The sequence below is a fragment of the Belonocnema kinseyi genome, chromosome 3, assembly GCF_010883055.1.
Source record: "Belonocnema kinseyi isolate 2016_QV_RU_SX_M_011 chromosome 3, B_treatae_v1, whole genome shotgun sequence".
In the NCBI taxonomy this organism is placed as follows: domain Eukaryota; kingdom Metazoa; phylum Arthropoda; class Insecta; order Hymenoptera; family Cynipidae; genus Belonocnema; species Belonocnema kinseyi.
This window is the reverse complement of record NC_046659.1, coordinates 85,895,084-85,911,886: the sequence shown is the minus strand read 5'-3', so window position 1 is coordinate 85,911,886 and position 16,803 is coordinate 85,895,084. Positions and strand designations below refer to the sequence as shown.

General features: G+C 25.8%; 1 protein-coding gene across 2 annotated transcripts in view; it reads left to right on the top strand.

Annotated features, from left to right (window-relative positions):
* Positions 1–3,438: 3,438 nt before the first annotated feature.
* LOC117170383 (FAS-associated factor 1) overlaps positions 3,439–16,803 on the top strand; it is a 25,655-nt gene continuing 12,290 nt past the window's right edge. Inside the window, exons 1-5 of one of the 2 annotated variants that reach the window (XM_033357145.1) lie at positions 3,439–3,603; positions 4,079–4,147; positions 9,025–9,307; positions 9,964–10,141; positions 13,829–14,105. In XM_033357145.1, the coding sequence (XP_033213036.1) occupies positions 3,565–3,603; positions 4,079–4,147; positions 9,025–9,307; positions 9,964–10,141; positions 13,829–14,105 (846 nt within the window). In that variant the 5' untranslated portion in view covers positions 3,439–3,564. The remainder of the gene's footprint in view (positions 3,604–4,078; positions 4,148–9,024; positions 9,308–9,963; positions 10,142–13,828; positions 14,106–16,803) is intronic. The other variant, XM_033357146.1, reaches the window with a different exon arrangement.

Sequence of the window (16,803 nt, the reverse complement as noted above, 5' to 3'; positions counted from 1 at the left end):
ATGAATTTTGAACTAAAATGATCAATCTTCAACGAAGTTTTTCTTCAAAGTTTTGAACTCATCCAAAAAGACGAATTTTTAACAAAACATGTAGTTCAATGACCACCCAAAAAGGTTTTCATTTTAAACCAAATATTTGCAATTATAAAATTATAATTTTTGAAGAAGAAAAAACATATTTCGCACAAAATAAAAAATTTTAAATTACTTTTTTCTAAAAATTTGCGATGTTTATATGCTTCAAGGTTATATACATATAATGTTCCTATGTATTTATGGAAAATCGAAGAAAAAAAGTTTTGAACAAATAATTTGTTGATAACGAATGTTTTTTGTATATTTTCTAATATTGGAATATCTTTAAGTAATACTATTTTATGTAGCTTAAGCTATTTCAACTATTTTTCTGTTATTGACGAGCAGCGGGATCTCAAATAGAAAAAAGGCCGTTTTTTCGTTATATTTGTTTATTTATATAAAAAATGGAAAATTCAATTCAAAAAATCACTTAGAAATCTTATTAGCTTTTTTCCAATTTTTTTTTGTCGAAATCGGTTCATTCTGAACCAAACAAGTCATTTTCCTTCGTTTGGCTTAAAATGTTTATTTTACTGTGTTTTTTGGAATTTTGTAAATGCTATAACTGTAGGAAATTCTGCCTTTATCAAAAAAGTCATTAGGATAAATTGTTTGTCTTTTCGAATACTATAAACATCCGTAGAGAAATTTTTGAATTTTGAAAAAAAGTGGTCTCAAAAGTATTTAAAATGTGCTCACTTTTTGAATATTTATCCAAAATGGCTGTCTAAAGAACTCGACTTTCATTTGAATATAGTAAAAGAATTTACCAAAGAAAAATTCAATCTGTCAATTCTTTTGAAAGTTATCGTGCTAACAAAAAAACTACCCACGGACGGACAGACACGTTGGTAAAAACCTATTTTTCGGATTCAGAGGGTTTCAAAATGTGGACATTTTGCACAAACAGGGAGGGGGAGGGGGGGGGGCAAATTTTACACAAATCTAATACCTCTCTTGATGAGAATGTAAAAAGATGAATTTCCAACGAAAAATTGAATAGTTGATATTCTTAACTAAAAACATTTTAATATTAAATAAAATACATTTGCATTTATACAAAAAGGCGAATTTTAAATGAAATGCTTCATTTTTAAGTTCATTTTACAATTAAAAAATAATTTTGACCAATAAAAGAAGGATTAAACAAAATACTTAAATTTTCAACAAAAAATGATGAATATTCAACAACAACAAAAAAATGAATTTTTAAACAAGAAGATTAATTTTCAATAAAAAATCGAATTTTTATCTTAAAAATTAATTTTCAACTGAAATTTTATGTATATATTAATAGTATTTTTTGATGTTTTCCCCACAGTTAATGAATTTGCAAACAAGAAGAATAATTTTCTGAAAGAAGGTCAATTTTCAAAACACATAATTTCATTTTTTTTAAATTAGTGAACTTTTCTACTGAAAACTGAAAAATTAATTGTTGAGCGTTAAGATTAATTTTCAAATAAGGTAGACGAATTTTCAATAAAATGCATTAATTTTCATTTAAATAGATGATTTTGAAACTAAAAGAGGCCAATTTTTAACAAAAAATGGACAAGTCAAGTTTTAAATTTATCAGTTTTTAATTAAGTAAATTGTTTTCACCTAAATAGTTTATTTTAAAGTAAAGAGATGAATCTTCAAAAAATAACGTAATATGTAATAGTTGATATTTCAAATAAAAAATATTTTAAAATAAAAGCCGTTGAATTGAACCGAAAACGACGAATTTTGAACAAATCATATAATTACGTTTAAAAAACTCAGTATTTAACCAAAAATAAATAAAAGACGAAATATCAACAAAATAGTTCAATTTTCAACCAAAGAGACGAAACTTTAAGCGATAAAATTTTAATAAAAAAACAGTCGAATTCAATCAAAAAAAATATACAATTTTTCTCTAAAACGCTTAGATTTTATTAATTGAAAATATGTTTGTTTTAATTTTCCGCTATAAGAAATAGAAAACTTTTGAAAATATTTACTTTGATACGTTACTTCAGTACATAATAATGTTATGTTTGTGAAATTAAGAACTATGCCAGAAAAAACTGCGAATGTTGGTTTCCGCGCTTTCGCGCTCGGTCTTTGTATATTCCCCACACATGTGCACAGATTTTTTTAAACTAAAGGTCAAAGCATCTACAACAGTAATTTGATCACAGTGAATTCTGTTTTGTTAAAGCTTCTTCGGCTTTAACGAACACATTCTCATCACGTATCTCGTGCTTCGCACTTGAATTTTTCCCTCAAATAGTACATCATTTCCATAAATGTATAATATTTAAATTCATGACATGCATTGGCTAATGAATTTAACCTTCATTTTAAGATACTAAAAGAGTGTACCAAAGAAAAATTCAATCTGTCAATTATTTCGAAAGTCATCGTGTCTTCGACCCAAGAACAATATTTTGATAGTTCTATTTTTTGTTTTAATCTCGAAAAATAGCATTAAAAAACATAAGTAAATTTTTTGAAAACCCACGTAGGAAACGAAAAAGAACTTAAGAGACAAAAGTTGTGACGAGAATGTGCCCAAGCAGCAGTCAGCTTTTTTCTGTACTGTTAAGGGTGTTTTTCACGATTAAAACAAAAACCACGCATCGTATAAAAAAGTGAATAATAACAAATTTTTAGATCTTTTTAAAATTCAAATTTTTTTCTGTTCATTTTTCTTCTCTATACTTTTTTCATATCGTGCGTTATTTGCTTTAAAATGTTAATTTTCGTTTTTTTTTTGAATTTTGTAAATGCTATAACTTTGGTAAGTATTGGTTTTATCAAGAAAAGGCATAAGGATAAATTGTTCGTCTTTTTGAATAATTTGAATGACCATAAAGAAAATTTTTAAATCATGAAAAAGGTGGTATCAAAAATATTCAAAATTTACTCACTTTTTGAATTTTTATCCAAAATGGCTGGCTAACGAACTTGACCATCATTTTAAGATACTGCAAGAGTGTACCAAAGGACAATCCAATCTGTCAACTCTTACAAAATTTATAGTGCTAACAAGAAAAACTATCCACGAACAGACAAACCCATGACTGGTAGACAAATTCGTAAAAAAATCGGTATATTCCGTGTCAGGTTTTCAGCAACAATGAGTGCGAGATTTTCGAAAATTTCCTTCCACCAATCTTGTCAGATAGGATAGGAATAGCTGGATAGAAAAGGATAGGAAAAGGAAACGATAATGCAAAAGAAATGTTTGAATCTCCCGCAACTTGAAGCTGCGGGATGACGCGTTACATTTAATCCAATCCGAAAGCAGATCGTGAATACGTCAGTTTGTGAATAAAAAAGCAACCTTTCTTTTCCACATATCAAGCTTGTGTACGCTCGAATATTCATGTATATTACTCGCCTTTGTGTTTGTGACTTATGCGTTTTATTTGAGAATAACTTCAGATTAATACGGACAATTTTCACAAATATTTACGTGCTGTTTTGCGTTTTCTTCAATAGCGTTATAAAATTATGGAAGTTAATAGAGAAGTGATTCTAGCGGATTTTCAGGTAGGTTATTGATTGTAAACACAAAGGCATACGTCTGATAAGAGTCCTTTAGGAAAATAGGTTATGAAGAATTCAACACAATGACATTGACAATAATCGACGTTTACAAGCCAATTCTCAATATTTTTGTATACTGGAAATTTTTAACCCTCGAAAAAAAGGTAGCCATGTGCCTTTTTTGACAGGTTGTCACATAAACACCATTCCTATCTTTCTCGATTATTTAGATAAATACTTAAGGATTCATTGACTTTTGTTTGGAACATTTATTATTCATAAAATTGGAAGAACAATAAATGAAAAACACCTGACACATTTAATTTCAGACTGCAGTAACTATGACATTATCAATTACGAAAAATTAATTTCTCTTCCTTTGCCTAGAAAAAGTTTTTATTTTTAATTACACGCATTTTATATAGAGATTTGACCAAAAATAATTTTAATACATAATGAGAAATAAATTTTATTTTAGGCATGCACAGACATAGAAGATGTCGCCGAAGCTATTTTATACCTCGAAAGAAGTAACTGGGATTTATTGGTAAGAATTTAGGGTCCGTTCAAAAACGTCACAATATTTTGAAAACTCTTTTCACCCCTGTTCATCTTCGTCACAGATCATCACAGAGACTCTTCTATGGTGACGTCACAATTAAAAACATTTTTTATAACCCCTTTTAGGTCAATTTTTTCTTGGATTTGATTTGATAAACGAGCAAAATGATGTTATACACGGGAAATAAAGTGATTTTTTTACGAAAATAGGATAATAAAAGGGGAATATATTTTCGACTAAACAGTTGCATTTATAATCAAGTAGTTTAACTTTCAAACAAGAGAACGGGTTTTTTAGCGGTCAGTTGAATTTTAAATTTTTGAAAAAAAGATCGGATTTCAAAATTGTTGAATTTTAGACCAAATAATTCGATTTCTAACTTACGAAGATTAATTTTCAAACAAAAAAGACGCACTTTGACAAAATAGTTACATTGTAAACTAAAGAGATGAATTTTGAACAACAACAAAAAAGTTCATTTTCAACATTAATTTTGAACTAAAATCATGAACTTTCAACCAAAGAAATTAATTTTTAATCAATTATTTCAATTCAATTTTTAACCAAGTAGTTACATTCTGAACCAAGAAAGAGACAGGACTTTTAGAACTTTGGAAGAAATAAAAAAGTAGTTAAATTTTCAATTGGAAAGGATGAATTTTTGATCCAAAAAGACGAATGTTCAACAAAATAGTTGAATTTCTAAGCCAAAAGGATGAATGTTTTGTCTAGAAAAGACAAATCTTCGGCAAAACAGTTAAATTTTCATCCAAAAAGATGAATCTTCAACGAAATATTTGAATTTTTAATAATTTATGATAAGATATTAATATACAATTTTTACTTTAAAATAAAACAATAAAATCTAAAGATTATTCAGATCAAATAGAAAATAAAAATTAGAACAAAAGACAAAGAACATAATTAATAAGGGGTAAATTTCCATGTTGGAAATAGGAACCTAAAATAACACATTAATTGATAAGACGAATGGAATGTATCGATCTCTGTAACAAATTTTAAATCAATAAATATCTTTTACATGCAAATTTTTAATCAAATAGTTGAATTTTAAACAAAATTTATGAATCTCCAACTTTGAACTATTTAGTTATTCTTTTAATAAAGAAAGATTAAATAGAAAAAATATTTAATGTTTCATCAAAAAGAAAAAAAAAGATTTTAATTTTAAATAAGAAATCCTCGAATTCAGAGTAAAAAGTTGATTTCTTAAGGAAAACTATAAAAGTTGATATTTCATCTGAAAAAGATTTTGATTTTAAATAAAAAAAACTGTTGAACTTTTGAAAAAAATTATCGAATTTCTACCAAAAGAGATGAATTTTTAACAAAAAAACGATGAATTTTTAAACCAGAGGGACGAATTTTCGATACAAAAAGACAAGTTTTCAACCAAACAATTGAATTCTCGAAAAAAACCTGACCTTTTAACAACATCGTTGCAATTTCAAGTGATAGAATTCTTAAACTAAAGATTGAACTTTAAGCAGAAACAGTTGATTTTTCAAGCAAACAGTTGAATTTTCAAGCCAAAAGGATGAATTTTTTGTCTAGAAAAGGCGAATCTTTGGCAATACAGTTGAATTTTCATCCAAAAAGATGACTCTTTAACCAAAGATTTGAATTTTTAATAAAATAGTTGAATTTTCAACAAAATTTGTGAATCTCTAACTAAAAAAATTAATTTTTATCGAAAAAATTGATCTTTGAACTATTTAGTTATTCTTTTAATAAAGAAAGATTAAATAGAAAAAATAGTTCATATTTCATAAAAAAAAATTTCAATTTTAAATGAGAAATCCTCGAATTCAGAGTAAAAAGTTGATTTCTTAAGAAAAACTGTAATAGTTGATATTTCAGCTGAAAAATATTTTCATCATAAATAAAAAACTGTTGAACTTTTGAACAAAAATGATAAAATTTCTACCGAAAGAGATGAATTTTTCAAACAAGAAAGCTTTTCTATTCAAAAGAAAAAAACGTATCAACCAAATTCTTGAATTTTCAACAATTAAATTTTATGCACCGAAATATTGATTTCTAACCATATAGTTGAATTTGCTATAAAATAATAAAATTTTTAACCCAAAACGACGATTTTTCAACAAAACCTTTTCGATTTAGAAGACAAAAAGAATTTTCTGCAAAACAGTTAAATCCTGAACAAAAAATATCATTTTGAACCAAATAATCCAATTTTAAACTAGAAACTATGTATTTTAACAAAAAATGGAATGGTTAAATTTGCAGCTAAAAATCTTGATTTTCAACATAAAAAACAAATTTTCAGAAAATAGTTATATTTTAAAATAAAGAGAATGATCTTGAAGTAATAAAATAAATTTTCAAAAATGTAGTACAAATGTCAAAAAGAGCAATATTGCTAATGGAAAATTTATTAGTGGAATTTCCAACTAAAAACAATCTTTTTTCAGCCAAAAATAGATTAGTTAAATTTTCCGTTGATAAAATTAATTTCACCATAAAAGAATTTTTTTAACAAAATAGTTTAATTTTCAACGAATTAAATGAATTTTTAACTAAAAGAGATGAATTGTGAACCAAAAATAAAATAGTAGACTTTTCTATTAAAAAGAATTAACTTTCAACGAAAGATAGTTGTATTTTCTTTTTGGGTTCTATTAATTCAGTACATTTTTAAGTGAAAAAATGAGAAAAGATGAAGTTTCTTGAAAAGAGGGAAAATACGAGCAATTCTTTTTAAAAAGGGGGGGGGGGAGATATACACTGGGTGTCCAATGACTTTGAAAACCTGGAATTTTTCAGAAGAACCTTGAATTTAAATTTTTTCTGTTAAAACCGTATTCTCATTAAAATACGAATTGCAATTCAAATCTTTTAGTCTATTTCGAAAGAAACATCTCGTTTAGAAAAAATCCTTCTACTGAAAAGTTTTTCATTTATCAAGCTATAATTGATCTTTAGTTTATCACAGAAGAAATAAAGAGATTTCACGCCACGTTTTTTAGACTGTAACAATTATTTCATAGTATGCAAAGAACAGACTTTAATATTGTGAATAATTCTCTGAATTATTAATTTCTTTTCCTGCTAATATAGAATATTGAAGTATACATTTGATTTTGGTATTGAACTTACAAATCATAAAAATTGTTAGTTGAAAACTTCGATTTTACAACAAATTATTCGAGGGAATGGCCACACAGTTTTTTATTTCAAACATTTCAATATATTTTAAATTTTTGTAAAATTTCACAAAGATTTTACGGGCGTAAAGGATTTAAAAAAGGCGTGCACACCAGATCTCAATAAAGATTTCACAACAGTTTCACTAAACTTTTAAAACTTTAAAGATTCTAAACAATTTCAAAAGGTTTCAAAATATTTTAGAAGATTTAAAAAGATTTCAAATAATTCAATGATTTCAACGAATACAAAAGATTTGTCAAACAAAGATTTAAGAATGATTTCACAAATATTTCAAAAGATTTCACAAAGATTGAAAAGATTTCATGAATTTCAAAGATTAAAAAAATACGTGTAAACTAGATTTAAAAGCTTTTACAAATATTTCCCAACGATTTCGAATATTTGAAAAATATTTTAAAACTTGAAAGATTTCAATGATTTTGAAGATTATAAAAAGTGTAGAGTAAACCATATTTCTAAGATCTCAAAACATTTTGAGGATTGTAAACAATTTCAAATTTTTCAAGTGATATCAAAAGATTTCACAAAAGTTTGAAATATTTCATAAAAAAATCGATTTCAAAAGAATACGAGGATTTTAAAGATTTTACATGATTTCAAAATTTGCTTGAAAATTTAAATATAAATATTATATTATTAATATTATTTATAAATATTTCAATGATTTTAAACGAATACAAAATACCTCAAAAGATTTCACAAAGGTTTGAAAGAATTTCTAAGGATTTCAAAAGATTTCAAGAATATCAAAGATTTCAACAAAGGACATATACACCAGATTTCAAAGATTTTTAAACATTACAAAGGTTAATAACGATTTTAAATTTTCTAAAGGATTTCATAAGATTTCACAAATATTTCAAAGACTTCATAAGAATTTCGAAGGATACAAGAATTTTAAAGATTCCAAAAAGGGTACAGTACACCAGACTTCAAGGATTTCAAATAATTTCGAAGATTTTAAACGATTAAAAATTTTTTGAGAAGATTTCAAATATTCGAGTGATTTCAAACGATTACAAAAATATCCGAAAGATTAAAAAAATGTTTGAAAGAATTTATTAGGATTTCAAACGATTTCAAGAATTTCAAAGATTTAAAGTTATTTCAATGATTTTAAATGATTTCAAAAGGTTTTAACCTAATTTAGAAGAATGCAAAAGATTTTAATGATTTAAAGGGAATACACAAAATTTCACGAATATTTTACAGATTTCAAATAGATTTCAAGAATTTCAAAGATTTTACAAAAGCTTCAAATAATTCCAAAAGATTTCATAGAAATTTTAAGCTTTCTTTAAATGTTGACTGGCCAATATAAAATAAAATGGCTCACTTTTTACATGTATAAAAAACGTGTATTTCATTATTTAAAGTGAAAAAAGAAGACCTGGAAAAACTTGATTTCTCTACATGGAAAACCTGGAAAAAATGTTACTTGCAAAATAAAATCACAAAATTTCATTTTTTCGAGTAATTAAAAAAAAGTGTATTCACCTTTCCATTTTCCATGTGTAATTTAACATTCTGCCCCCCTCATCCACAGTGTGACGTAGTTTTGCAAAGGAATGTTGATCCTTGAACGTATTTTGCATAAATGACTACAAAGAATTTTTAATTTTAATTATTAATTGGGAATGTTTCCACAGGCCGCGATAAATAGAGTTATGCCAATAAATACTCAACACTTACCATCAGAAGCAGGTAATGATGTCGTGATGATAGAGGAAGTTCAGGGGCCTAGAAATTCAGATTCGCCAGAAATTACATGCGTCTCCAGAACCATTAATACCTCTACAAGTATGGAAATAGACGAAAGTCTCCCTGGAACGAGCAGACCAAAACCCGTCCCGCCTCCTAGAGTGCTCACATTCCATATCACTCACGATAAAACTGTTCACAAAATCCTGAGTCTTGAATCTTGTACTTTGGGTAAGACCTGTCTTATCTCTGCGAACTTTTACGTAAAGTATTATTTTTTTTATGTACCTGAAGTTCTCAAGGCTCGGATCGACTAAGTCTTCAAAATAGTCGCATAAAATTAATAAGAATGTCGCATGGAAATTCGAAAAGAGAGTTTATTTGCTTAAGAATATAGAGTACATCACTGATTGGTTTTTGAATATTCTTTGCACAATCAAAATAAAGTTTAGAGGTACAACAATTTTTTACAATAGCCATTCAGCTTGAAGGATTATAAATCTGGGTTTAAAATACTTCTTTCTGAACTGTTAAACTTCTCAACTTGGATTATTTCCAAAAGAGAGAAGTTTTGTTGATGAATTTTCAACTCAATCATGCATTTTTAACAGAAGAGTTGATTTTTCAAGTTAAAAAATCAAATGGTTTGGAAAACAGTTGTATTTACAATCAAAGATTTGAGAACTTTCGAGTAAAAGAGATGAATTCCTAACAAAGTAATTGAAGATTGAGCCAAATAGTTGAATTTTCCACCGACAAAGATAAATTTTCAACCAAATAGTCGAATTAAATAAAAAAAATATTCTTTAGAACTTCAAGCATGTATTTTTTTACAGTTGATTTAATTTAAAATTAGGAACAGGTATTTTATTTAGATTTTTTCACAGGTGATCTAAAGCTTTCCATATGGGAGAAAACAAACGTTGGTCCCTGCCAACAAGTACTGCATGGTTGGCACAAAGAACCGCCTAGAGACACAACAATTCTCCAAACTCTTGATTTACCACGAGAAAATAATTTACAATTGACACAGCTGATTGATTTAGGCGATTCTCATTCTGAAGCGTAAGAAAAATTGTCATTTTCAGGCATCGAGAATATGCTCGATCTTTATGTGCTTTGAGAATTTAATGAGAATTTTTAATTAGAATTTAAAAAATCGTATTTTCTATCTTTATTAATAATAATTACATTACTTAAATTCTGTGTGAAAATGTGTCGCTTCAAATTGGAAAGGGCTGTAAATTTTAATGATAAAAGAAGTCAAAGTGATATAAAACATATTATTCTCATTAAACAGTGCCTCATTCAGGGTTGCTACAATATCCCAATTTCTAAATTTTTCTTGGGATAAAACCAGCCATACACCTAGAAGATTAATAATGTTCATGAAACAAAAATGTTTTTTTTTTTTAATATATTTTAAACACTTTTTAGTTGTATTTTTAAGTCAAACAGATAAATTTTCAATCAAAGAAATGAATTTTTAACTAAAATGATGAATCTTCAACTAAAAATGTGAATTTTCAACTAAATAGTTGTAATTTTCAACCCAAAAGATTTTTTTTTGCCAAAAAATACTCATTTATAACAAAATACATAAATTTTCATGTAAAAAAATCAATTTTCAACAAAAATTAGAATAGCTAAATGTCAGAAAATAATGTTCAAGAAAAAAAACAATAAAAAAAATTTGTATGGAAAAATTATTTTTTAACCAAAAATAGAAGAATTATATTTTTAGTCGAACCAGTCAGTTTTCTACGCAAAAAATAATTTGTCAAGAAAATAATTCAATTTTAAACTCAACGATGAATTTTCTACCAAAAAAGATACAGTTTCAATAAAATATATAAATATTCAACTAAAAAAGATAAATTTACAAACCAAAACTAGAGTAGTTCAATTTGCAGTTAAAAGTAAAATTTTAAACAAAACAGAAACGAGTTTTCAGCTAAATTTATTAATTTTCTATTAAAAAAAAAAATTTTCAACTAAAAAACGATTTTTCAACAAAAATTATGAATTTTGGACCCCATAGTGGAATTTTGAACCTAAAATATGAATTTTCTATCAACGAAAAAGAAGAATTTTCAACTAAATAGTTTTTCTCAGCCAAAAAAGTGAATTTTTAACAAAAAGTAGAATAATTAAATTTTCTACAAAACAGATAATTTTCGAACAAAAGAGATTACACTTCCATTCAAGAAGTTAAATTTTCTACAAAAAATAAAATAGTTTGAGTGAATTTACAACTAAAAAGATGAATTTTCTACCAAGGATAAAATAGTTAAATTTTCAGTCAGTACAATAATTTTTCTACCGAAAAAGAAACGAATTTTCAACAAAATATTTAAACTTTTTACCAAATAAATTAATTTTTAACCAAAAAGATAAAGTTTCAACAAATGAGAATACCCTTCACACAAAAAAGACGAATTTTCAACAAATACTTGAATTTTAACATAAAACAGATTAATTTTCAATCAAAGGTAATTTTCAACTAAATAGTATAATTTTGTACCCAGAAAATTAAATTTCTAGAAAAAAATATAAATCTTGGACAAAAAATGAAACAGTTACATTTGCAATTTAAAAAATATATTCTGCAAAAAAAAAAAATTTCAGCCAAACAGATGAATTTTCAACCAATAAGATGAGTTTTCTACTAAAATAGATGGATTTTGAAGAAAGTACCAACATTTTCAATCAAATATTTAAATTTCCAACTAAAGAAAATAAATTTTGAACCAAAAATATAAATTTAAAAATGTAAAAAACATAATTTTCAACCAAAAAATTAAATTTTGAAAAAAAAGAGTTTTTTAACTAGAGTGATCAATCTTCAACCAAATAAATCAATTTTAAACAAGGTAGTTCAACTTTCAAGCACGTAGTTAAATCTTCTGCCGAAGAATATAAATTTTTTACGAAAAACGTAATTGATATTTCAAGTAAAAGGTATAAGTTTGGTAAGGTAAAAGTTTGAACCCTAAACCAAAACTTTGGTTTATCGAAAATTCCCTAACTTGAAAATTCCTTAACTTTCTTAAATTACCAGATTTGTAGCAACTCTCTAATTTAAAGCAGTATATGTTTATTTCACTCCAGAATATTTTTGTAAAAATATACATATTAATTATGATATATATTTGTTTAAACAATAAATGCTTCAGATTCTCTTAACTGTTCTATGAATTCTCGATTCGAGCTTAAATGCTGAGCATATTCTCGAAAGCATTTGTTCAACATAAATGCTTGGGCATTTAAAAACTCTACTTTTGACGATAGTTGCCACTTTTTTTTGAGCGATGACATTATTTTGCTATTATTTGGAATTAAATTAGACTCCAGACACTGTTTTCTCACAATTGGCTACTAATGCCACCAGTTCTTTACTTTTCTACTAACCGAAAAAAGATTTTCATTTTAAATAAAAAACATTTGAATTGAATTGAAAAACATTAAATTTCTGTCAAAAGGGATGAATTTTCAAATTAAAAACAAATTTTCAACCAAAAAAGATTTTTCAGTTGAATTTTCAATCAAATAGTTTAATTTTTAACTAAGAGGACTAATTCTCGATTAAGAAGGTTATTTTTCTATCAAAAATATTAATTCTCAAGAAAATATATTCATTTTAACCAAATAGTTCAATATTAAATCAAGAAGATTAATTTTGTACGAGAAAAGACTGTACATTTTCAAATAATTATCTTTAAACAATGGATGTGGTGTTAATCAATATTTTATTTTATTAATTTGTATTTTATATTTTTTCGTTCCTAAACATTTTTTTAACTAGATAGTTATATTTTTAAACTAAAAATGATCAGTTTTTAATCAAAAATGGAGTAGTTAAATTTTTATTGAGTAAAATTAATTTTTAACAAAATACATAACTTTTCAAACAAACAGTTTAAATTTCTATTTAAAAAAAGATCATTTTTCATTTAAGAATATAGAAAACTTTTCAATTTAAAAAAATGAGGTTCGAACAAAAAAAAAGGAATTTTCATCTAAATAGTTAACTTTTCTACCAAATTATTGAATTTGAGAGTCAAAAACTCGATTTGTCTGCGAAACAGTTAAATTTTCAACAAAATAGTTCATTTTCATCCAGACAGTTGCATTTTTAACGAAAAAATGTGAAATTTATATTGAAAAAGATGAATTTTTTAACCAGATAGATGAATTTTCTACAAAATAGTTGAATTTTTAGATAAAAAGAAATTATTTGAGAACGAAAAAAAGTCAATGAAATTGTTTCATTTTCAGCAAAATTGTTTAATTTTCAGAAAATAATTCAATTTTGAATCAAGTTATAGAATGTTTAATCAATATAATAATTCTTAGCCAAAATTGTAATAGTAGACTCTTCAATCAGAAGAATCAATTCAGCTCACATTTAATGATAAGTAAATAGGAGCTTCGATAATTTATATACTAAAGAATAAAATTTTAAATAACCATTGATGTCCGTTTTTAATACTTTTGAAATATAAGGTTAGGAAACTGAAAATGTTGCTTAAAAAATAGAGTAAATTTTCCATTGCACACTTTCATTCGGACAGCACGTACGTTTAATGCTGGAAAAATTGTATGAAACTGTTTGGACACTATTTTTTCAAATTCGTGTAACTATTTACACTATTGTTTATCTCCGAAGTGAGTCGGAGGCCTGTATTTTATATTTGTCAATTCGTATAAAATGTAATTCTAATTGAATGTTAATAATATTATTTTATTCAGAATAAATCTCACGGATCAACTCTCTCGAACGTATACTTTGAATGTGAGGAACGAGATGAACAACAAACTGTACAAGTTGAAGTTTCCTGGAACGCGCACGATTTTAGAAATAAAGAGAGATATCTATTCGCTAACAGATGTACATGTCAGAAATCAGGTTTGGAAAGGATGGCCAGCTTCTGTGACAGACGACGACGTAACGCTGGGACAAAGTGGAATTGCGTATCCGGAACACGATCTCTCAGTTAGCAAAATACCGACATGTGACAGTAAAAAGGTACTTTTACTTAAAGCAAACATAATTCACACATAATTTAAATTTAAATCTACAACTAAGCAATCCCATGTCAATTCATCTGCAGAATTTCATCTATTTTTAGTAATTTTTCATTTCACGAAGACTTCTATTATTTGACAAAGATTTCAGATAGGTTTCAAAAGTTGAACAAAGATTTCAACGGTTTCCGAATGCTTTCACAAAGATTTCAAATATTTTTAAGGAATTTGCAAAGATTTTAAAAAAATTGCTCAAAGATTTCACAATGATTTCAAATATTTCGCAAAGATTTTTAGAGAATTCGCAAAGATTTTATGAAGATCTCTGAAAGATTTCAATGATTTCCAAAAGATTTCAAGGATTTCATCATAATTTCGAAGATTTCATAATGATTTCAAATATTTCGCAAAGATTTAGCAAAGATGTCACAAAGATTTCACAATGATTTCAATATTTCGCAAGGATTTCATATAGATTTCAAAGAATTCACAAAGACTTCTATTATTTGACAAAGATTTCAGATATATTTCAAAAGTTAAGCAAAGATTTACAACGATTTCCGAATGCTTTCAAAAAGGTTTCATAATGATTTCACACATTTCGCAAAGATTTTAAGTAGATTTCAAAGATTTCCAAAAGATTTCTATTATTTCACAAATATTTGAGATAGATTTTAAATATTTCGCAAAGATTTTACTAAGTTGTCACAAAAATTTCACAATGATTTCAAATATTTCGCAAAGAGTTATAGATAATTCCCAAAGATTTTATGACGATTTCTCAAAGATTTTCAAACGATTTCAAGAATTTCTTCATTATTTCCCAAAGATTTAAAACTTTTCACAATTATTTCAAATATTTTGCAAATATTTCAGATATATTTTAGATACATTCCAAATTTTTCTATTATTTCACAAATATTTTAGATAGATTTCAAATATTCGCAAAGATTTTAGAAAGATGTCACAAAGATTTCACAATGATTTCAAATATTTCGCAAGGATTTCATAATTTCCCAAAGATTTCAAAGATTTCATAATGATTTCAACTATTTCGCCAAGATTTTAAATAGATTTCAAAGATTTCCAAAAGATTTCTATTATTTCACAAATATTTCAGATAGATTTCAAATATTTCGCAAAGATTTTACTAAATTGTCACAAAAATTTCACAATGATTTCAAATATTTCGCAAAGATTTTTAGATAATTCGCAAAGATCTTACGAAGATTTCTCAAAGATTTCAGTGATTTCCAAAAGATTTCAAGGATTTCATTATGATTTCGAAGATTTCATAATGATTTCAAATATTTCGTAAAGATTTGAGATAGCTTTCAAAGATTTCCATTATTTCACAAATATTACACAGATTTCAAATATTTCGCAAGGATTTCATATAGATTTTAAAGATTTCATAAAGACTTATATTATTTCATAAATATTTCAGATAGATTTCAAAGATAGAATAAAGATTTCAATGATTTCACAAAGATTGCAAGAATTTCACAAATATTACCGAATATTTCAAAAATATTTCAGATATTTAGCTAAGATTTTGAAAGAATTCCCAAAGATTTTACAGACTTCAATGATTTTTTAAAGATTTCACGAAGTTATAAATAATTTCACAAATATTAACAAATATTTCGGAAATATTTAGAAATGTTTGCAAAGAAATCCTTGTAATTTTGAAAATATTTTTGAAACATTTGATAACATTTGTGAAATTATTGAAGTCTTTGAGAAATCATCGAAGTCTTTGTAAAATCTTTTAAATCTGTCTAAAATATTTGCCAAATATTTGACAAACATTTTAAATCTTTGGGAAATCATTGAAATCTTCATAAAATATATTTTTTTAAAATTTTAATTGTTGAAATCTTTAGAAAATCATTGATGTAAGTGAAATATTTTTAATCTATCCCAAATCTTTGCGAAATCTTTAAAATTGTTGTGAAATCTTTGGGAAATCATTTCATTCTTTCGTGAAATCTTTGCGAAATATTTCAAATATTTTGGAAATATTTGATCATATTTGCGAAATGATTAAAATCTTAGGGAAATCATTGAAAACTTTGTCAAATTTTTTAAATATATCGGAAATCTTTACGAAATATTTAAATCATTATGAAATGTTTGAAATCATTGAAATCTTTGTGAAATATGCGAAATATTTTTGAAATGTTTGATAATATTTATGATACTCTTCAAATTTTTATGAAATATTCGAAATCTTTGGGAAATCATTGAAATCATTGTGAAATTTTGAAAATATTTTTGAATCATTTGTGACATTACTGAAATCTTTGTAAAATAATTAGGAAATCATATATGCCTTTTTGAAATGTTTTAAATCTATCCTAAATTGTTGCGAAACATTTTTAAATCTTGTGAAATCTTTAAGAAATCATTGAAAACTTTGTCAAATCTTTCTGGAATCTTGAGAAATCTTTCGCAAAATAGTTGAAAATTTAAAAAAATATTTAGTAATATTTACGAAATTATTGAAGTATGTAAAATATTATAAATCTTTGTGAAATACTTGCGAAATATTTGAAATATTTAGTAATACTTGTGAAATTATATATATATATATAACAACCGCAGGATTTCGCCGGGAGCGGGTGCTAATCTGAAAAATTGCACTCGCTTCCAGCGAAATCGCGGTAAAATTTCAGCCACAACCACGTCTCACAACC